At 42.2% G+C, this 23,261-nt stretch overlaps 1 protein-coding gene across 2 annotated transcripts; it reads left to right on the forward strand.

The window, feature by feature from the left end:
* Positions 1 to 286: 286 nt before the first annotated feature.
* LOC139410735 (leucine zipper putative tumor suppressor 1-like) lies at positions 287 to 21,977 on the forward strand. Of its 2 annotated transcripts, XM_071156179.1 has the most exons (5): positions 287 to 569; positions 11,895 to 12,367; positions 16,885 to 17,727; positions 17,932 to 18,126; positions 18,346 to 21,977. In XM_071156179.1, the coding sequence occupies exons 2-5, from the start codon at positions 12,017 to 12,019 to the stop codon at positions 18,841 to 18,843; spliced, it is 1,887 nt and encodes a 628-aa protein (XP_071012280.1). In that variant the 5' UTR covers positions 287 to 569; positions 11,895 to 12,016; the 3' UTR covers positions 18,844 to 21,977. The 2 variants fall into 2 exon arrangements, with proteins under 2 accessions (XP_071012280.1, XP_071012281.1); XM_071156180.1 differs by lacking the exon at positions 11,895 to 12,367.
* Positions 21,978 to 23,261: the final 1,284 nt, after the last annotated feature.

Below are 23,261 nucleotides of genomic sequence, written 5' to 3' on the forward strand. Positions count from 1 at the left end.
CAGAACCTCTAGGCCGAGTCGGTTTAAGTGCCAATTAGAGAGGAGAGACAGAGAGAGAGAGAAGGAGAGAGAGAGAGTAAGAGAGAGAAGGAGAGAGAGAGAAAGCGAGAGAGAGCGAGAAGGAGAGAGAGAGAGAGCGAGAAGGAGAGAGAGAGAGAGAGAGAGAGAGGTAGGTAGGTAGGTAGGTAGGTAGGTAAAGAAAGCAGAGTGGGAGACATATCTCTCCAGAGATAGGATGAAAGGAGAGTGAGAGGAAAAGAAAGGAGGAGGGAGCAAGAAAGAGGCAGAGTGAGTGGTAGTGAGAGAGTGGGAGAAAACAAGGTAAACGAGAAGGAAAAAGAGGGAGAAAGCAAAATAGTGTGTTTCTGTAGGAGGATGACAGTGTTCACTTCCTGGTCGATGGGATGAAGTGAACACACAGTACGGAGAGACGAATACGGGCTGAGAGGACAAAGAAACATAAACACCAAAGGAAACATTGCGCCTGTGTTTCCCACCACACCAGCGCTAGCCATCCTCTACAGGGAAGAGTCAGACCCAGGAAAGCAGCACAGCACTCAGTAATGGAGGTAGGTCCCCTTAGGGCTCAGGCTCAACATGTTATGGCTGCTAAACTGGATGTGATGGGCTACAAGTAGATCATATTGACTAGCCCAGGGCAAACATGCTAGGAAGTAATGGAAAGGCATTGGAAAGAAGTCGAGCATTTGGATGTGTTCTGATTCGGCAATTATTTACTGTAAGCAGAGGAGATGTTTTGCAGTCCATGATTGAAGAAGAACATGTATTTTAACAATTAAAGAGTTGAAAAGTTGATCCTTTTAGTGCAGGTGTTTAGCTTGTTTTCTGAAGAACAACTCTCTGGAGTACATGCACCTTGGTCCTGACTGAGGTGTCAGCTTTCTACTGCCTCTAAACACTATCAAGTCCTGTTGTTGAAACTACAACTATCAATATAATATGTAGCAATAAAATGTTACATACTACAGCTTTTGATAGTGAATGGAAAAAACAGCAAATGACACAGTTTACAGCAGGGGGCATCTGTGTTGCTGTACTACATCTATAAACTGTATTTCTATCTGGAAAATGCAAGACAATAAAATAACAATAAATCAAATCACTTATTCATTAGACACAATTCATGACACAGAAATAGATCCTTATTCTCTTAACCGACAACCTACCACCCCAGTGTACATCAAACAAGGAGATTAGTGTACACTGCCATAACGTCAAACCATTGTGACATCTGGGAACATTACTTGTTGAAACCTGCAGCCAGGTTTAAATACAGGGTCTGGTGACAAGATTAGATTTTGGATAAACAGGGCACCTGCACAGACATGTTCAGCCATGCATTATCGTGCAGCTTTATGCTGGGAATAAAAATGGACACAGGAAGATGTGTGGGTGTAGAGAAACTGGAGATGACAGGCTTTGGAAAGCAGCACAGTCTTTTCTTCTATTCCATCTGCAGTGTCTTCAGACTAACCATTAAAACCTGCTAATGAAGCTCTCAAAATAACTGGCCCAGATACCCAAATACAGCGTGATTCACCAATGCTAATGTAGGGATGCTATTGCTATAGTTTTAGCACAGCGAATGAAAACACAACATTGATGCCCCACCCCCACATATGCATATATTTATTTCCTTTAAAAATCAGAACATAAAGTACATTAAGTCCTCAAATGTCGGCTGCACGAACAACAGCCAATGTTAACCTTAAACACTAGTTGAAGGCCCAGTGCAGTACAACTGTGATTTACCTGTATTTTAAATATCATTCCATACTGTGAAATTGTGAAAATAGTGATAATTCCATTTTAGTGTAAGAGCTGTTTGAAAAGTCCTCCTGAAATTTCAACATGTTTTGTGGGATGGAGTTTTGGCCAATAAGAATACCAAACCACATCTTTCCCCCTCCCCACAGTCCTAACAAAATTATTGCTTGAGAAATTGCTATTTGGTAAGAAACTATTTTTGTTGAAAGAAGCCATTTTAATTTTAAAAATCACAGTAGGGTACTTAATTGTTACCCAGAAATGATTTGATTTTGGTATACAAATGGCTGGATTGGACCTTTTAAAGGACAACTTATTGTATTTCGGATGTAAATGGCATGTTATAGAAGTGTCCAGAAAAAATCTTAACTTCTTAATATGCTGTCTGGGGAGTCCAACATCTGGGGGGAGAGTTGGCTCCCAAAGCTCTGGGCTTCATGCTACGCCAGTGTTTTTCATTTTGAGGTTCCGAATTATCCAATTATCATAGCGAATTAGGTCAAGGTCAAGGTTATCGGGACTATATACAACCAGTCTTAAATAGTTTGATAACAAAAGTAGGCTGTAATGATGAGATTATAAAACTATTGACTATACAAGTGCGCTATTTTCTGTTGATTTATACAGCTTGTGTCATACCAAGAGGTCTAAGACAGGTTGGAATAATTTGCATACAGGGAGGGACCAGGGAATTTGGTCACAATGCGGACGCAGTGGGCAGATAAGAAACACATTTTAAGTCATGCGTAGATGCAACAAATCCCGATCAGATAATGATCGGATCATTTTAATCAGATGAGGACAACCACCTATTAACGCAAGGTGCAACCACGGCTTCTGTGTAACTAATGGCTGGTCCAGATAAGAGGTCTGGCTCTACTTCAAACCTAACAGCTCTGTCACAGGGTATTCAGCCCCCTGATTCAAGGCTTTGAGTTTAAGCCAGTGTAACACCATCCCCAACAATATAGAACTTTCTACCTAGCATGGCCAATGCTCTTTAAAGTTTGGAGCTAAATGTACTCCTCCTCTAATGCATCTCAGTAGACACTCCTGTCACTTCTTGTCTTAAAAGGGGCCTCAGCTTGTTTTGGGTCCACAAGCTTTCAGTCTGTGGTTCTACATTATTGAAAGAGAGAGATACCTAGAGATACTTTTACTTACTTTAGAATCCTACTCCCTTTTTTGTTTTCTGTCGCAAATGGAACGGGTCACTGCAGTTTCAGTTTTAGATGCAGGTTAGTCGGAAAAAAACGAATCAAAAACAAGATTGAAGCTCAAATTGGCCATGGCCCATGGGCATGATGCAAATTCTAAAAATAATAATATTTGCTGCCATACATTTTCACTGTCATTTCATTTTTAGTCCAACTCAGAGATAAAAGCCTAAGAAGTAAATATTTCATGATTACGGAGAGGCTACTGATCTGTAGCATCTAACGGACGACACACACAACTCTCTAAAATTATTTTTGGATAGATTCCAGGCACTTCCAGTAACATTAAGTGTTCAGCCATCAGAGAACAATCATCGATGTAGAATGTGGATAACGTGGCTCAATAAGGAAATGTATATAAAAAAACATAAAGCCTTTAGCACTTGTCGTTTTGCGGCATGGTCATTAAAGGGTAAAGGGTACCATTTGGACTCAATTAAAGACACGTTTATCCTTGCTTGGAGCCCAGCTGCTAGGCTTATGCAAATGCATTTCACAATGTAAATAGCAGGCAGCCCAGAAATACAATGAATAGAATGGACATCCTCCTCTATAAAAGTTGATTGTTTGTCAGTCTAATGTCTAATTTCAGTGTCGAAATCGCTTCAGGCAAGCATTCTAATTTCAGAGATAGGTCTCCATTAAAATGGGCCTGGCTGTTCTTGTCTCAATGAAAAACAATAGTGCTAAATTAATGAGTATAGTGCGTGCTCACTTCATCACAACACTCATTTAACCTTGCCCCCCATCCACACAAAGCCCTTTCCTCAACCACTCAAAATGATTGATTGAAAGACACTTAGGGTAGCCTACAAAATACCCACCGGCAGCTAAATCATGCAACCTCATATTCAAACATAAAGTTGACATTTTGATTGATGTCACACACACACAGACACTCACTCTTCCCTCAGTGGCAGTAAGTATGTGCGATTCACTCTTCTGTGCTAAGGGGTCATTTACTCACAGCCTCCTCAGTAATGTACTAAGTGGATCATTCAATTAGATCCCATTGTATGCTCTAAGGAGGAGACATCACACTAGTGCATGCAGAGCCTGGATGGACGGATAGCAGGGGAAAACGGGGGACAGTGAAAGATAGATGCTTGCCTCCCACATCATTTTAAGTACAGTCTAATTTTAAAGAAGATTACTCATACTTTCTACACGATGAATAACAGATTATTTTGTATATCTAGGCAAGTCAGTTAAGAACAAATTCATATTTACATTGACAGTCTACCGGGAAACAGTGGGTTAACTGCCTTGTTCAGGGGAGAACAACAGATTTTCACCTTGTCAGCTCAGGGATTCAATCCAGCAACATTTTGGTTACTGGCTAAATGCTCTAACCACTAGGCTACCTGCCACCCCTGACGATGTCAAGCGATGTCAGGGGATCCTTGACAGGCTACACAGCGAGAGAGACGCGTCCTTCATGTTCAATTATTCACCTCATCACACACTGGAAATGCTTTTTCTGTCATGTACTACCCTTTTCGATGGCACACACACACACACACACACACACACACACACACACACACACACACACACACACACACACACACACACACACACACACACACACTCACCCTTTATGTGAGCTAAGCATAATGGCTTTGTCATGACTGGTAGGACCTTAGGCTAAAAATGTTGATCATCTTGTCTCCTCTCCCTATTCACAGTCTACGTGGGGACAGCAAGTCAGACTGGTGTTTTCAATACATTATATTAGTTATTAATAACAAAAATACAGTTGAAGTCGGAAGTTTACATACACTTAGGTTGAAGTCATTAAAACTTCTTATGGTCTCGACAACATTCCGCTGAAAAGGCGTAATTCAAAAATATTTTTTTGAAATATGTAACTTTTATACATTCGCTTTACAGCGAAAGCACAACATATGATTATGTTAGGTCAGAGCCATGTCACAAAAACACACACAGCCATTTTCCATCCAAAGAGAGGAGTCACAAAAAGCAGAAATAGAGATAAAATTAATCACTAACCTTTGATGATCTTCATCAGATGACACTCGTAGGACTTCATGTTACACAATACATGTATGTTTTGTTTGATAAAGTGCATATTTATATCCAAAAATCTCAGTTTACATTGGCGCATTATGTTCAGTAATGTTTTGCTTCCAAAACATCCGGTGATTTTGCAGAGAGCCACATCAATTTACAGAAATAGTCATCATAAACTTTAATATAAGATACAAATGCTTTGCAAAGAATTAGAGGTATACTTCTCCTTAATGCAACCGCTGTGTCCGATTTCAAAAAAACTTTACGGAAAAAGCAGACCATGCAATAATCTGAGTACGGCGCTCAGACAAGAAATCAAGCCATGCAGATATCCGCCATGTTGGAGTCAACAGAAGTCATAAATAGCGTTATAAATATTCACATACCTTTGATCTTCATCAGAATGCACTCCCAGGAATCCCAGTTCCACAATAAATGTTTGATTTGTTCGATAAAGTCCATAATTTATGTCCAAATACCTCCTTTTGTTAGCGTGTTCAGTTCACAAATCCAAACTCACGACGCGCGGGCAGGTCCAGGCGAAAGTTCAGAAGAAAAGTCATATTACAGTTCGTAGAAACATGTCAAACGATGTATAGAATCTTTAGGATGTTTTTAGCATAAATCTTCAATAACGTTCCATCCGGAGAATTCCTTTGTCTTCAGAAATGCAATGGAACGCAAGCATGTGAATGCACATGACCAGCTCATGCCACTCTGACAGACCACTGACTCATTCAGCTCCAATTTCCCCCTCCTTCACAGTAGAAGCATCAAACAAGGTTCTAAAGACTGTTGACATCTAGTGGAAGCATTGGGAAGTGCAATTTGACCCGATAGACACTGTATATTCGATGGGAAATGAGTTGAAAAACTACAAACCTCAGATTTCCCATTTCCTGGTTGGATTTTTCTCAGGTTTTTGCCTGCCATATGAGTTTAGTTATACTCACAGACATCATTCAAACAGTTTTAGAAACTTCAGAGTGTTTTCTATTCAAATCTACTAATAATATGCATATATTAGCAAGTGGACCTGAGTAGCAGGCAGTTTACTCTGGACATGCTTTTCATCCAAACGTGAAAATGCTGCCCCCTATCCCAAACAGGTTTAAAGTTCATTTTTCAACCACTCCACAAATTTCTTGTTAACAAACTATAGTTTTGGCAAGTCGGTTAGGACATCTACTTTGTGCATGACACAAGTAATTTTTCCAATAATAGTTTACAGACAGATGATTTCACTTATAATTCACTGCATCACAATTCCAGTGGGTCAGAAGTTTACATGCACTAAGTTAACTGTGCCTTTAAACAGCTTGGAAATTTCCAGAAAATGATGTCATGACTTTAGAAGCTTCTGATAGGCTAATTGGCATCATTTGAGTCAATTGGAGATGTACCTCTGGATTTATTTCAAGGTCTACCTTTAATCTTGGTGCCTCTTTACTTGACATCGTGGGAAAATCAAAAGAAATCAGCCAAGACCTCAGAAAAAAAATGTGTAGACCTCTACAAGTCTGGCTCATACTTGGGAGCAATTTCCAAACACCTGAAGGTACCACATTCATCTGTACAAACAATAGTACGCAAGTATAAACACCATGGGACCACGCAGCCATCATACCACTTAGGAAGGAGACACGTTCTGTCTCCTGGAGATGAACATACTTTGGTGCGAAAGGTGCAAATCAATCCCAGAACAACAGCAAAGGACCTTGTGAAGATGCTGGAGGAAACAGGCACAAAAGTATCTATATCCACAGTATCGACATAACCAGCAAGGAAGAAGCCACTGCTCCAAAACCTCCATAAAAAAAAGCCAGACTACGGTTTGCAAACTGCAAATGGGGACAAAGATCGTACTTTTTGGAGAAATGTCCTCTGGTCTGATGAAACAAAAATAGAATCGTTATGTTTGGAGGAAAAAGGGGAGGCTTGCAAGTCAAAGAACGCCATACCCAACCGTGAAGCACGGGGTGGCAGCATCATGTTGTGGGGGTGCTTTGCTGCAGGAGGGACTGGTGCACTTCACAAAATAGATGGCATCATGAGGTAGGAAAATTATGTGGATATATTGAAGCAACATCTCAAGACATCAAGTTAAAGCAAATGGGTCATCCAAATGGACAATGACCCCAAGCATACTTCCAAAGTTGGGGCAAAATGGCTTAAGGACAACAAAGTCAAGGTATTGGAGTGGCCATCACAAAGCCCTGACCTCAATCCTATGGAAAATTTGTGGGCAGACCTGAAAAAGTGTGTGCGAGCATGGAGGCCTACAAACCTGACTCAGTTACACCAGCTCTGTCAGGAGGAATGGGCCAAAATTCACCCAACTTATTGTGGGAAGCTTGTGGAAGGCTACCTGAGACGTTTGACCCAAGTTAAACAATTTAAAGGCATTGCTACCAAGTACTAATTGAGTGTATGTAAAAATCTGACCCACTGGGAATGTGATGAAAGAAATAAAGCTGAAATAAATCATTCTCTCTACTATTATTCTGACATTTCACATTCTTAAAATAAAGTTGTGATTCTAACTGACCTAAGACAGGGAACTTTTACTCGGATTAAATGTAAGGAACTGTGAAAATTTGAGTTTAAATGTATTTGGTTAAGGTGTATGTAAACTTCCGACTTCAACTGTATGACGTAATTCCAAAACTTCTTGATGTTGTCATGAAATAGACATTTTTACCTAGACATGTGCATGTGCATGTGCATGTGCACATTGCGACCCCAATAGAAAACACATGTAACTCTTTAAATATTGACCATATCGAGACGGTACTTCTAAGAAGTGCCATCTGGCCCTGTGGCTATTCCTTGTGAGACCTCCCATAAGCATTCACGTCAATAGCCATGAAGTGCTTTGAAGGCTGGTTATGGCTCACATCAACACCGTCATCCCGGAAACCCAAGACCCACTCCAATTCGCATACCGCCCCAACAGATCTACAGATGACGGAATCTCCATCGCACTCCACACTGTCCTTTCCCACCTGGACAAAAGGAACACCTATATGAGAATGTTGTTCATTAATTACAGCTCAGCGTTCAACATCATAGTGCCCTCAAAGCACGGTGGTGCTTAGCTCAGTTTATCACTAAGCTAAGGACCGTGGGACTAAACACCTCCCTCTGCAACTGGATCCTGGACTTCCTAACGGGCTGTCCCTAGGTGTTAAGGGTTGGCAACAACACAAATGCCACGCTGATCCCCTCAGGGGTGTGCGCTTAGTCCCCTCCTCTATTCCATTTTCACCCACGACTGCGTGACCAAGCACACACTTCAACACCATCATTAAGTTTGCTGACGACACAACGTTGGTAGACCTGATCAGCAACAACGATGAGAGGAGGAGGTCAGAGACCTGGTGGTGTGGTGCCAGGACAACAACCTCTCCCTCAACATGAGCAAGACAAAGGAGCTGATTGTGGACCACAGGAAAAGGAGGGCCAAACACACCCCCATTCACATCAACGGGGCTGTAATGGAAAACTATCATGGTCAAAATATATCAAGACAGTCGTGAAGAGGGCACGATAACGCCTTTTCCCCCTCAGGAAACCCCCCCACACACACTTTTGTTTTTACATTGATGCTATTCGCTGTTTATTATCTATGCATGGTCACTTTACCTACATGTACAAATTACCTCGACTAACCTGTACCCCTGTATATAGCCTCGTTATTGTTATTTTATTGTGTTGCTTTCTATTTTTTACTTTAGTTTATTTAGCAAATATTTTCTTAACTCTGTTTCTTGAACTGCGTTGTTGGTTAAGGGCTTGTCAGTAAGCATTTCACCTGTTGTATTCGGCGCATGTGACAAATAACATTTGATTTGATTTTAGGTATAAATCCTGTCCTTTATGACCCTGCTCTAGCCTCTATGAGGTAATGGATTGGCTACGTGTGTCACTGTGGGTGTCTGAGTGCCAGCTGGTCCTCTGTGTGGCAGGGCTTTGTGTCAGGCAGGTCAGCTGGGGCTTGGGGGAACCAGCAGCAACCCTTCTTCCCACTACACACACTCACTCAAAGAGATCACTCCCTTCAAACCCCACTCTCAGTGTCGCCACGAAACCCATACCCACCCCAATCATTCTCCAGTGACTGAAAACCTTAATCATGGTGATCCTAGAAGGCCTGAGGGTCAGATGGATGTTTATAATATATATACATTTCGATGATGTAGGCTTAATCTTGATGAAATTACAACATTTTCCTAAATACAAGAAGACCCTCTGATAGGTTTAGTGGAGACAGTTCACATACATTATCTTAAATATCTATGATAGTCAATGTAAAATGAGTGCAATTAACCACAGATTTAAGGAAATATTGCCCTACCGCTAATGCAGAGCACTTGGAATGGATATCCTTAAATCAATAATGGTCCATCTGTGAACATTGTGCAAAATATTCCTCTGATCAACATCCTATCATGGAAAAGTTGATCAATTAAGGTTTTTATGTTAAAAGGTGGAAACAATTTAGACTGCTTGTCTAAAACAAGGGCTTACTTCTACAGAGGCTGAGAATGTGGGCGAGCTTAAACTGATATAGCAGCACTGAATGCGACTCAAAGCCGCTTAAAGCCCTCAGCAGCAGCACCAAAATAATGTACTTTTTACTTCATACATTTTCCCTGACATCCAAAAGTACTTAGCAGGACAGGCAAATACTCAAATTCACGCACTTATCAAGAGAACATCCCTGGTCATCCCTACTGCCTCTGATCTGGTGGACTCACTAAACACACATGTTTAATTTGTAAAGGATGTCTGAGTGTTGAAGATAGCCCCTGGCTATTCTTAAATTTTAAAAAACATGAAAACCTGGTTTGCTTAATATAAGGAATAAAAAAATACTTATACTTTTACTTTTAAAACGTAAGTATATTTTAGCAATTACATTTACGTTTGATACTTAAGTATACTTAAAACCAAATACTTTTATTTGACTTTTACTCAAGTAGTATTTTTCTGGGTGACTTTTACTTGAGTCATTTTCTATTAAGGTATCTTTAATTTTACTCAAGTATGACAATTGGGTACTTTTCCCACTTTTTCCCACTGCACCATTTGCTATTTATTCTAAAGTGTAGTCATATATTTTACACTCAAATATGGTGTTGTCTGTTTAATAGGAGTACATCAACTACCAGACAAAAGTCCACACAAAGACTGGCACACTTCAGGAGACAAAGAAAGAGAGGGGTTCTTTCTCTTCAGCCAGAGAGGTGTTTGTTCAGAGTGGGTGCAGGGCAGTGTGGGAGGAACAGAGAAGGGAAGGGAGGAACAGAGAGGGGAGGGGAGGTTATTACACAGTCAGTTGATGGAGAAAAGGGGCAGAGGGAGTTTGGGAGTGTAAAGAATCCATTGTGAGGAAAGGAGTTAATCACTTGAGCGGCGTGTGCCGGTGTAAAAGGAGCACATGTTGTACACCCCATCCCCTGGGGGGGCTTCCAAGGTCCCATCTCCTGCCTTGCTGAATTTACATGTCAGTAAAGGAAGACCCACCCCCTCAGAATGGTACCCTCTTGGCGTGGTGATGTGTTCACTGCATGGTTGGTTCATTCAGACACACACACTCAGACACACAAACACAGCTACATGGTATTTCCAGGACTGGACCGATTGCAGCGCGTTAGTCTGCTAGATGGATGCTTTTCCGTGGCAGTAAGTCAATGTGAATATTTTCTAGTCTTGTGATGAATTCTGGTGGTGAATTCTAGAATTTGAAAGGGATTGTAAGAGAATTAGTTGAAATACATCAACCAGACAGACAGCAGGGGGGAGGGGAGAAGAACGATGTCAAAGATTGTTTACATGTGGCATCTGGCATTTGTTCTGTACTTGAACAGGTATACATCTAGATTATTATTAGCTATTATTTGTGCATTGTAAGGGAACAATGCCAAACAGTACAATCATGTAGAATGTATCCTCATCCTGAATGAAGCTAAATATATTTTTCTTTCTAGTGGCCAAGTGGCTGTATTCTCTTTTGTCCATTGTGATTCTAGTCCTTGTCCACATAGCTATTATTGCATTTTCTATGAAAACATAAGATGAGCAAAAGAGGCGCATGTTTTGTCAATCTTTTCATCTCCTCCTGAGAGACAAACAGTGCAAAACTAACGCTCCTTATTCAATCAAAACAACTGCACTTGCACAATGCTCTAATCATGAAGAGCATTAACAGTGACAGCTATGCATGTCTTTCAGGCCAGCCACACTGTGGAAATAATGATTTGCAACAGATTAGCCGTCAGCTACGTACTACTTAATGGGACTATTATAGTTGGCCCTTTGAAACCATGCTTTTGTTCCTGTGGACATTATGCTTAAAGAAAGGACACCAGGTGGTTGGGGAGCCCAAAGGCAATATCATTCACTTCGGAGACCTCTGCTTATTAGTAACTAGTGTGAACTAGTGTACACTATAGGTCTGTTCCCTAGAGGATTAGAGACCATGGTTGGCAACATCTGGGACCTTGTATCTCCCAGGGCAGGGGTGAGGAAGAGAGGGTACGTTTACAGCAGGGGTAGGCCACCCTGGTCCTGGAGGGCAGCAGGTACTTTATGTTTTTGATTTAACCGACCTGGAAGACCAGGTGTGTTGAATTTAGGCAATCATTGAACTGATCAATTAGCTCAATTGGTTAGGTGTGGTGCCTTGTTGGAACAAATTCCTGCAGTACCAGTGGCACTCCAGGAACAGGGTGGCCTACCGTCGGTCTACAGTATGGTTGTTGCAGAAAATAAATCCCTTTATAGAACAAAGTTATATTCACAAAATACAACAATAACAAAACATCTGAAATCGAAATGTCTTCCCTGCAGATGGAAACATTGACAATACCGACCTGGAGTCAAGAGTATAACACCCATTCCCAGTACCTCTTCAACAGCATACGTTAAAGCTGCCAGGACATCTCTTCTACCCTCACCTATGCCCAGAGACCATGGGAAGTGTCAGCAGCTTCATCTCAGGTCCCAGTCTCCACAGCAAGCACCGTCAGGCCACGGAGTACAAACAAAAGAAGGCAGGCCATCCCCGGAAAACGGGCCGGAGCCTGGATGGCCTACTGAAGTACAGCTTTGCTCAGGGGTCTTCCAACCACACCACTAAAGGCATCTCTCAGGCAGGCAGAAGTGAGGACTTATTTTACTTAAAGGTGAGCCAGAAGTCGCGGATGACTCACCGCAGAGGCGTCCCAACAGAAGATCGTGTAGGAGAGGGACATTCTACTGATATGGAACCAGACGGTAGAGAGACACCTAAACTGCTGCCTATGTCTGGGAAACTGGAGAAGGTGAGACTCTGACTTGCTCAACATCATTTTGAATATGCCTGTGTTGTATAATTAATAACCAGTAAGACAACGTCAAACACAAGATCAGACAAGCACAGTAGGTACTATAGCAAACAACCACATTACTTCTGTTGAAGCACCAAGCCTTGTGTTGTCCAGTCTGTTTTGAACCATCTCCAAGGTTGATGACTAAAGCCCCAATTCTGAGTTAGTTTTTTTAGCCTAACTGCAGCAGCACGTAACCACACTCAAAGCCATAGACATAGCTAGGTGAAAGGACTGACAGTCCAAGAGATTGAAATAACAATTGTAAACTTTTTGAAACTATACCGTATTTGTTAACAAAGACTAAAATGACAGCAAAAACAAGCAATTGAGTAAAATAACCTTATATAACCTTATGATTGTGCGCTCAAGAAGGCATTATAAGTTCTATTCTTCAAGAATGAATGGGTAGGCTATATTCTATTAATGAAAAGTAAATAGTAAATATTGCTATGGCTTGATATTTTGTAAGATGTCATCAGTGATGTACTTATGCAAACCCTGCTCTCTGAATAAATCAAATCACATTTTATTGGTCACATACACATGGTTACCAAATATTAATGTGAGTGTTACAAAATGCTTGTGCTTCTAGTTCCGACAATGCAGTAATATCTAACAAGTAATCTAACAAATTCACAACAACTACCTTATACACACAACTGTAAAAGGATGAATAAGAATTTGTACATATAAATATATAGATCAGCGATGGCCGTGTGCCATAGGCAAGATGCAGTAGATGGTATAGAATACAGTATATACAGTGGGGAGAACAAGTATTTGATACACTGCCGATTTTGCAGGTTTTCCCACTTACAAAGCATGTAGATGTCTGCAATGTTTATCATAGGTACACTTCAACTGTGAGAGACAGAATCTAAAAATCCAAGAATCAAAAATCCAGAAAATCACATTGTATGATTTTTAAGTAATTCATTTGCATTTTATTGCATGACATAAGTATTTGGTCACCTACCAACCAATACGAATTCTGTCTCTCACAGACCTGTTAGTTTTTCTTTAAGAAGCCCTCCTGTTCTCCACTCTTTACCTGTATTAACTGCACCTGTTTGAACTCGTTTCCTGTATAAAATACACCTGTCCACACACTCAATCAAACAGACTCCAACCTCTCCACAATGGCCAAGACCAGAGAGCTGTGTAAGGACATCAGGGATAAAATTGTAGACCTGCACAAGGCTGGGATGGGCCACAGGACAATACGCAAGCAGCTTGGTGAGAAGGCAACAACTGTTGGCGCAATTATTAGAAAATGGAAGAAGTTCAAGATGACGGTCAATAACCCTCGGTCTTGGGCTCCATGCAAGATCTCACCTCGTGGGAGGCTACAGTCTCAAAGAAAACCATTAGTAACACACTACGCCATCATGGATTGAAATCCTGCAGCGCACGCAAGGTCCCCCTGCTCAAGCCAGCGCATGTCCAGGCCCGTCTGAAGTTTGCCAATGACCATCTGGATGATCCAGAGGAGGAATGGGAGAAGGTCATGTGGTCTGATGAGACAAAAATAGAGTTTTTTGGTTTAAACTCCACTCGCCGTGTTTGGAGGAAAAAGAAGGATGAGTACAACCCCAAGAACACCATCCCAACCGTCAAGTATGGAGGTGGAAACATCATTCTTTGGGAATGCTTTTCTGCAAAGGGGACAGGACGACTGCACCGTAATGAGGGGAGGATGGATGGGGCCATGTATCGCAGATCTTGGCCAACAACCTCCTTCCCTCAGTAAGAGCATTGAAGATGGGTCGTGGCTGGGTCTTCCAGCATGACAACGACCCGAAACACACAGCCAGGGCAACTAAGGAGTGGCTCCGTAAGAAGCATCTCAAGGTCCTGGCGTGGCCTAGCCAGTCTCCAGACCTGAACCCAATAGAAAATCTTTGGAGGGAGCTGAAAGTCTGTATTGCCCAGCGACAGCCCCGAAAGCTGAAGGATCTGGAGAGGTCTGTATGGAGGGGTGGGCCAAAATCCCTGCTGCAGTGTGTGCAAGCCTGGTCAAGAACTACAGGAAACGTATGATCTCTGTAACAAAGGTTTCTGTACCAAATATTAAGTTCTGCTTTTCTGTATTAAATACTTATGTCATGTAATAAAATGCAAATTAATTACTTAAAAATCATACAATGTGATTTTCCACATTTTTGTTTTAGATTCCGTCTCTCACAGTTGAAGTGTACCTATGATAAAAAAAATTACAGACCTCTACATGCTTTGTAAGTAGGAAAACCTGCAAAATCGGCAGTGTATCAAATACTTGTTCTCCCCACTGTACATATGAGATAAGTAATGTAGGATATGTAAACATTATTAAAGTGGCGTTATTGTTAGTGATGGCTGTTTAACAGTCTGATGGCCTTGAGATAGAAGCTGTTTTTCAGTCTCTCGGTCCCAGCTTGATGCATCTGTACTGACCTCGCCTTCTGGATGATAGCGGGGTGAACAGGCAGTGGCTCGGGTGGTTGTTGAGCTTGATGATCTTTTTGGTCTTCCTGTGACATCAGGTGCTGTAGGTATCCTGGTGGGCAGGCAGTTTGCCCCCGGTGAAGCATTGTGCAGTCTGCACTACCCACTGGAGAGCCTTGCGGTTGAGGGCGGTGCAGTTGCCATACCAGGCGGTGATATAGCCCAACAGGATGCTCTTGATTGTGCATCTGTAAAAGTTTGTGAGGGTTTTAGGTGACAAGCCAAATTTCTTCAGCCTCCTGAGGTTGAAGAGCTTCTTCACCACACTGTCTGTGTGGGTGGACCATTTCAGTTTGTCCGTGAAGTGTACGCCGAAGAACTTAAAACTTTCCACCTTCTGCACTACTGTCCCGTCGATGTGGATGGGGGGGTGCTCCCTCTGCTGTTTTCTGAAGTCCACGATCATCTCCTTTGTTTTTTTGATGTTGAGTGAGAGGTTATTTTCCTGACCCCACACTCCGAGGGCCCTCACCTCCTCCCTGTAGGCCGTCTCGTCGTTGTTGGTAATCAAGCCTACCGCTGCAGTGCCGTCTGCAAACTTGATGATTGAGTTGGATGCGTGCATGGCCACACAGTCATGGGTGAACAGGGAGTACAGGAGAGGGCTGAGAACGCACCCCTGTGGGGCCCCAGTGTTGAGGATCAGCGGGGTGGAGATGGGGGGCGGCCCATCAGAAAGTCCAGGACCCAGTTGCACAGGGCGGGGTCGAGACCCAGGGTCACGAGCTTAATAATGAGTTTGGAGGGTACTATGGTGTTAAATGCTGAGCTGTAGTCAATGAACAGCATTCTTACATAGGTATTCCTCTTGTCCAGATGGGATAGGGCAGTGTGCAGTGTGATGGCGATTCCATCGACAGTGGACCAATTTGGAGTGGGTCTAGGGTATCAGGTAGGGTGGAGGTGATATGATACTTGACTAGTCTCCCAAAGCTGGACAGGAGTCCACAAGCTTACCTCTCACACTTTAAAAGTGCCACACATTATTAACCCCTGTAAATCTAAGCGTTCTAAGCTGACATATGGAATTGTTTTAAGGTGGTCATAGTATGGATCATTTAACTACATGATTTTGAATTTTAGGACCCCTTTAAGTATAAAAAAAAAATTAAATATTGAATTTGGCCTTTACTATTACTTATAAATTGTCATAAACACATAAAGAGTCCGAAAATAAATCATAATAATTTCAGGTTTTGAAATGTGTCTGTCCTATATCTAGGAGATAGAAGAAAGATCAGATAATATTGTTTGTATTTTTTTTACATATATTTAACCCTTTTTTGGGGTTGGCACAAAACTAACTTCATACCTCCATTCATTTTTTAAAACCGGTACCGGTTACCTATAAATGAGTCCTGTGACACTCATGTTTGTGAGATTCTCCCCTTTCCATGGAAGGGTCATAATAGTTTTGTAGGTCAAACCGTTCCTATGCTACAGACGTTTTTGTGAGAAGATGTCTTTTGGTCTGACAAACAGCGCTCTAGCTTTGTCAACTTTCACCACAGATGCGGAAGTGCGACATAGGTGGATGCGGTGGATTGAGATGCATCCAAAGCCTAAAAACAGATATCTCTATGTTATGGGGATTTTTAAAATTATGTTACTTAAATTGAAGCACCAATCGATTCTAAGGGATTATTATCACAGAGTAGGGCTTTTCATATTTTCTCAGGCAGTACAACAAGGTGGAGGAGGAAGAGGTTGGGTATAACTAGTGGTGTTTCCAGATAGCACAGACAGAAATATCTTATGTTACATATCTTTCATGACAGTTTCATGTATTCTGTATATTTATACATTGCATGTTTACATGTACAAATCTCACATTTCTGTGTGGATATAATCTGTTCCCCCCAGCACTAAATGATGGATTAGTCATTGGCAGTATTATTTGCTTACATGAACATCAACATTGGTTCTCCAGACCAACATGTTATCTGATCGACTTAATTTGTTCCATCTCCTTCCTCTACCTCTAGAATATGGACAAGGCTTTGATCCGGCCCACAGCCTTCAAGCCAGTCATCCCCAGGAGCACCTCTTCCACAGAGACTCACAACAACCTCACCCACCTCCTTAGTCCCCCAGAGAGAACCAGAGACTCCCAGGAGCCCCAACAGGACACATTTTCAGGGACCCTCTCAGACTCTGGGCAGGATTCAATGTCCAGCCTGCCTACTCACAGCACCAGTGGGAGCCACAGTGCTTCCACAGGCCCATTGACTCAGTGTGCAGGAGGCACAGCCCACGGCATGACCCATCCCCAGCAGCCCCCCCTCTCTACATGGACCAACGAGAATGGCATAAGTGCCAGTGCCAGGGTCGCAGCTCTAAGCAATGGAGGGGCAGCGAAGGCTAACAGGGACACCATCTCCCTCCCCTCCCCTCAGCAGCCTAGCCCTCTCTTGGAGGAGATGGGGGGCTGTAATCGCTCACCCATCTCCACAGATGAGTCCCTAATTGAGCTGCTGGAGCAGAGGCTGCTGGAGAGTGAGACAGAGCTGCAGGAGCTACAGGTGAGCTTTGAGGAGAAAGAGGTGGACACGTGCCAGCTGTTTGAGGAGAAGCAGAGGTATTGTGTTGAGGAGATGGAGGGCCTGAAGCAGAGGTGCTCCACCAAGCTCAGGCAGGTCTCCCAGAGGGCCGTGAAGAACCACCAGGCCTTGCAGCTGAAGGTCAGCCAGCTGCAGCAGGACAACCAGAGGCTCCAGGACGAGCTGGTCCAGATGACCCAGGAGAAGGACCTGATAGAGGTCAAACTGATGTCGTTTGAGATGGAGAAGAACCAACTAGACCCCACCTTAGAGGAGACCCAGTGGGAGGTAAGTGGCCAGCAGGTGTCATGAGCCAGGAGTTTTGAGCATATGGTCCATATGGTCTTACCAGGGCTAATTGTAGACTGTGACTAGGGCTCAATGTATTTTCTGGTCAGGTCACTAGGATAAACGAGCTACTGAACACCCGGGTCTATGTCAAGCAACAACCACTAGTTCAACACAGTTTTTACCCTTTCCATTTATTACTAGGTATGCCAAAAGGCTGGAGAGATCTCACTGCTGAAGCAGCAACTCAGGGACTCCCAGGCTTGTGTCACTCACAAGCTGAATGACATCGTCAGCCTCAAATCCTCGCTGAAGGAGACCCGGTCCAAAATGGAGGCACTGGAAAAGCAGAACAAATTGCAAGAGGAAAAGATACGCTCTCGCAGTGTGGATGTGGAGGTACTACGTCACTTTTCTTAAAAGAAAATCAGAGGAAGTATGATATGCAAACAGAATAGATTTCTTTACTGATTTTTAGCCGCTACACTAGTGGTGAGCCAAAGTAAATTGCATTTAAGAGTGAGTGACAATGCTAAACCTAGGCCATTATCTACTTGACCTCCATGTTCAATAGAAAAATGCATTTGATAATGACACAATTCATATATTCCACCCCAGGTATGCCAAAATGAGCTCCAGCGCAAGAAGAACGAGGCTGATCTACTAAGAGCAAAGGTGGACATACTGGAGACAGACATCAATGAAATGAAAAAGGACCTGGCCCTGGCAAAAGAACATAGGCAGCAGCAAAAGGCCAAACTGGAGGCCCAGGAGAGGTCAGACCAGAGTGGGGGCACTGGAGGGAGCATGAGCACTGACTCCCTCCAGAGAGAGGTGAAGAAACTGAAAGTGGAGCTCAGGGAAGAGAGAGAGACTCAGGAGAGGCTGTCGAACAGCTTTGAGCATGAGAGACAGACGTGGAACAGGGAGAAGGACAGAGTCATCAAGTACCAGAAGCAGCTTCAGCTCAACTATCTGCAGATGCACAAGAAGAACCAAGACCTGAAGAGGATCCTGCAGGAGCTCACAGCAGAGCTGGAGAGTCGACCGGAGTTTGACGTGGACATCCACAGCTCAGGGTTACACTATGAGGATATTATCGCCACAGAAATGTGAGGGAGAAACCCACAGAGAATAGTAATAACGATGCTCAAATGTTCTAACAGGGTTATTAAACAGTCATATGAAACACATCATATGTTATATCTGTCCAAAACACAGATTAGCTATTGCTGCCTTGGCAGGGGCAGCATTTTCGTGATAATCAAGTTGGCTAACATACTGCTACAGGATATGACAGAATTGCGGTCAAGTTTGGATATTTTTTAATAAAAATCCTTCATTCTCTGTGACTGTGTAAAGCAGGCTTTAAATGGCACATCCGGAGTTCAAACAATAACAAATAACAACACAGCTAATGGGATGGGGCTTGAGAACTATAACTACACTCAAATTCATAGACAGAGCTATGGATGCAATGACTGATCATCCATGAGATCAAAATTATAGATTTGAAGCTATACAATGTTTGTTTACATTGTCTTTGTATACAAACATTTTAGGTTCTACTGAGGTAAGAGAGTTGAACTAAGCTCTTTAAGAATTGATGAGTTATATTATTTAAGATTCAATGGCTATATCATCAATTTAGTCCAAAAATGGATGTAGCAACTCCAGATGCTCCTTTAAGCTTTTGTTATCCATAAGTGTGGTTTCCCGGAAACAGATTAAAAATATTTTTCGATGAACATTCTCCATTGAGCCTGCTTTTTAGTCCAGGACTAGGCTTAATCTGTTTCCAGGAAACCACCCCATAATGAAACCACCTTATAATGTTCAATTGACAGTAGCCTAGAAAGCCTACGAAATGGTTATTCCTCTTGAGAAGTTTCCTAGCATTGTAGTGAATTGGGGCATTCTTTCTGTATGTGTCAAGTCCTACATAAGATGTTGTAAGCTCCACAACAGCCACTGAGACACAGCAATATGATGTTTTTATTTAACCTTTTTGATCACGATCACCACTGTGGCCAGAGATATTGCAGAGAGAATGAGGCAAGAGGCTGCCCTCGTCAGCGCCAACACAGATACTGGCATCTGCACATGTGTATGGGAGTTCACATATCTCTCCTGTAACATAATACAGTAGCTGCATGGCAACAAATGCGGAGGCTTGCAGCCTCTCGCTTCACACAGTCTTTGTTTTTGTTGGAAGTCGCTTGCTCTTTGTGGTAACCATATACTGTAGCCGCGTTTACCTTTAAGTGTCAAAGCACTGGATGTACTGTAAATTTTGTGAATAATCATTCATATTATTTATTGATATAAAGGATACAAAAGTGGTAGTGACTAGTGTTGAAAGGAACTATGCACTTCCATTTTAAGAGGGGTTAGAACATGATTGTCAAAGTGCATCCCACACTACAGTCGTGGCCAAAAGTTTTGAGAATGACACAAATATTAATTTTCACAAAGTTTGCTGCTTCAGTGTCTTTAGATATTTTTGTCAGATGTTACTATGGAATATTGAAGTATAAATACAAACATTTCATAACTGTCAAAGGCTTTTATTGACAATTGCATGAAGTTGATGCAAAGAGTCAATATTTGTAGTGTTGACCCTTCTATTTCAAAACCTCTGCAATCTGCCCTGGCATGCTGTCAGTTAACTTCTGGGCCACATCCTGAAGGATGGCAGACCATTCTTGCATAATAAATGCTTGGAGTTTGTCAGAATTTGTGGGTTTTTATTTGTTCACCCTCCTCTTCAGGATTGACCACAAGTTCTCAATGGGATTAAGGTCTGGGGAGTTTCCAGACCATGGACCCAAAATATCAATGTTTTGTTCCCCGAGCCACTTAGTTAACACTTTTGCCTTATGGCAAGGTGCTCCATCATGCTGAAAAAGGCATTGTTCATCACCAAACTGCTCCTGGATGGTTGGGAGAAGTTGCTCTTGGAGGACGTGTTGGTACCATTCTTTATTCATGGCTGTGTTCTTAGGCAAAATTGTGAGTGAGCCCACTCCCTTGGCTGAGAAGCAACCCCACACATGAATGGTCTCGGGATGCTTTACTGTTGGCATGACACAGGACTGATGGTAGCGCTCACCTTGTCTTCTCCGGACAAGCTTTTTTCTGGATGCCCTAAACAATCGGAAAGGGGATTCATCAGAGAAAATGACTTTACCCCAGTCCTCAGCAGTCCAATCCCTGTACCTTTTGCAGAATATCAGTCTGTCCCTGATGTTTTTCCTGGAGAGAAGTGACTTCTCAGCTGCCCTTCTTGACACCAGGCCATCCTCCAAAAGTCTTCGCCTCACTGTGCGTGCAGATGCACTCACACCTGCCTGCTGCCATTCCTGAGCAAGCTCTGTACTGGTGGTGCCCCGATCCCGCAGCTGAATCAACTTCAGGAGATGGTCCTGGTGCTTGCTGGACTTTCTTGGGTGCCCTGAAGCCTTCTTCACAACAATTGAACCGCTCTCGTTCAAGTTCTTGATGATCCGATAAATGGTTGATTTAGGTGCAATCTTACTGGCAGCAATATACTTGCCTGTGAAGCCCTTTTTGTGCAAAGCAATCATGACGGCACATGTTTCCTTGGAGGTAACCATGGCTGACAGAGGAAGAACAATGATTCCAAGCACCACCCTCCTTTTGAAGCTTCCAGTCTGTTATTCGAACTCAATCATCATGACAGAGTGATCTCCAGCCGTGTCCTCGTCAACGCTCACACCTGTGTTAAAGAGAGAATCAATGACATGATGTCAGCTGGTCCTTTTGTGGCAGGGCTGACATGTAGTGGAAATGCTTTTTGGGGATTCGGTTCAATTAATTGCAATTCATCTGATCACTCTTCATAACATTCTGGAGTATATGCAAATTGCCATCCATCATACAAACTGAGGCAGCAGACTTTGTGAAAATGTATATTTGTGTCATTCTCAACTTTTGTCCACGACTGTACACTGAGAATGTCTCACTGGTAATGATATCTCAAAGATGTAAAACTTAGCTTTGGAGCTGATCACTTGAAAACAAATTCCGTCTGAGAATATCTAACATGTACTGTATCTATTGGTATATTTATGATACATACACAGAGACATGTTTTTCAAATCTGACAATAAATGTAGATGTATAGATAGATATATGTATATAAATAGATGTACACTACAAAATCAACAGTGTGGCTTTTCATAACATCTCTATCACTGAAAAATGATTTGGCTACTTGATATATTAAACATTTTCTCTTCCTCGTATTGTTTAATCCCAGCCGTTTGTGTTCGCATTGCCCTTCTGGCATCTTCTGCTATCACATGGAGGTTTTCAATCCATTTTTCCAACATGACACCATGAAGGTTAGAAAATGGGAACGTAGCTTTTCTCAGACCTATAGAGGCATTCCAGCCTGTGTCAGTAATTGGACAGCAGTTAAGTACAGGAGATAGTATGATAATGGGGCCTTACCCAGCTGTGATTCTGATGGCTGGCTAACATTCAAGCACAAAGAGGTTTGAATAAATTAGCAGGCAGAGGCACATGTGCAACATACAAAAGAAAGGCACTGGTCATAGAACAACTAGCTGTTTTGCAGATGTAAAATAACCAATTGAAATTGGACAGGTCCACGGCTAGCTCAGTCTTGACTCTAGTCGTCCAGACCAAACCGTTTGTTCATTGACGTTTGTGGGCTCTATTTAATCCGTATCGCGGAAGTTTAGTGATACAGTGTGATTTAAATTTCAAGTCAATGTTGTGTGTGAGCAATCATCTCATTTATCGCCTTAACTTGCTGGCAGAACTCAGCATGTGACCTGGTTGCTGATGACATCTAGGGGTGGGGTGTGGAAGTGGAAAATGGACTGAATATCATAACAATCTGGATTCACCAAATGTTGTACATTTACATATTTACATTTTAGTAATTTAGCAAACACTCTTATCCAGAGTGCATTCATTTTAAGATAGCTAAGTGAGACAACAACATACCACAATTGTAACAAGTACATTTTCCTTCAACAAAGTAGTTATCAGAAAAGTCAGTGCTAGTTTTATTTAAAAAATATACAGTACCAGTCAAAAGTTTGGACACACCTACTCATTCTAGGGTTTTTCTTAATTTTTACTATCTTCTACAGTACGTTGTAGAATAATAGTGAAGACATCAAAACTATGAAATAACACATATGGAATCAGGGAGTAACCAAAAAAGTGTTAAACAAATAGCCACCCTTTGCCTTGATGACAGCTTAGCACACTATTGGCATTCTCTCAACCAGCTTCATGAGGTGGTCACCTGGAATTAATTTCAATTAACAGGAGTGCCTTGTTAAAAGTTAGTTTGTGGAATTTCTTTCCTTCTTGATGTGTTTGTCACATTCACGCTCCGGTGCTCGAGGTCGTCAGGCTGCTCATTATTACACACACCTGTCACCATTGTTACGCGCTTCAGCGCCTCATCAGACTCACCTGGACTCAATCAACTACCTGATTAACTTCCCTATATATGTCACTCTTTTTGGTTA

The sequence above is a fragment of the Oncorhynchus clarkii genome, chromosome 6 (assembly GCF_045791955.1).
Source record: "Oncorhynchus clarkii lewisi isolate Uvic-CL-2024 chromosome 6, UVic_Ocla_1.0, whole genome shotgun sequence".
Taxonomy (NCBI): domain Eukaryota; kingdom Metazoa; phylum Chordata; class Actinopteri; order Salmoniformes; family Salmonidae; genus Oncorhynchus; species Oncorhynchus clarkii.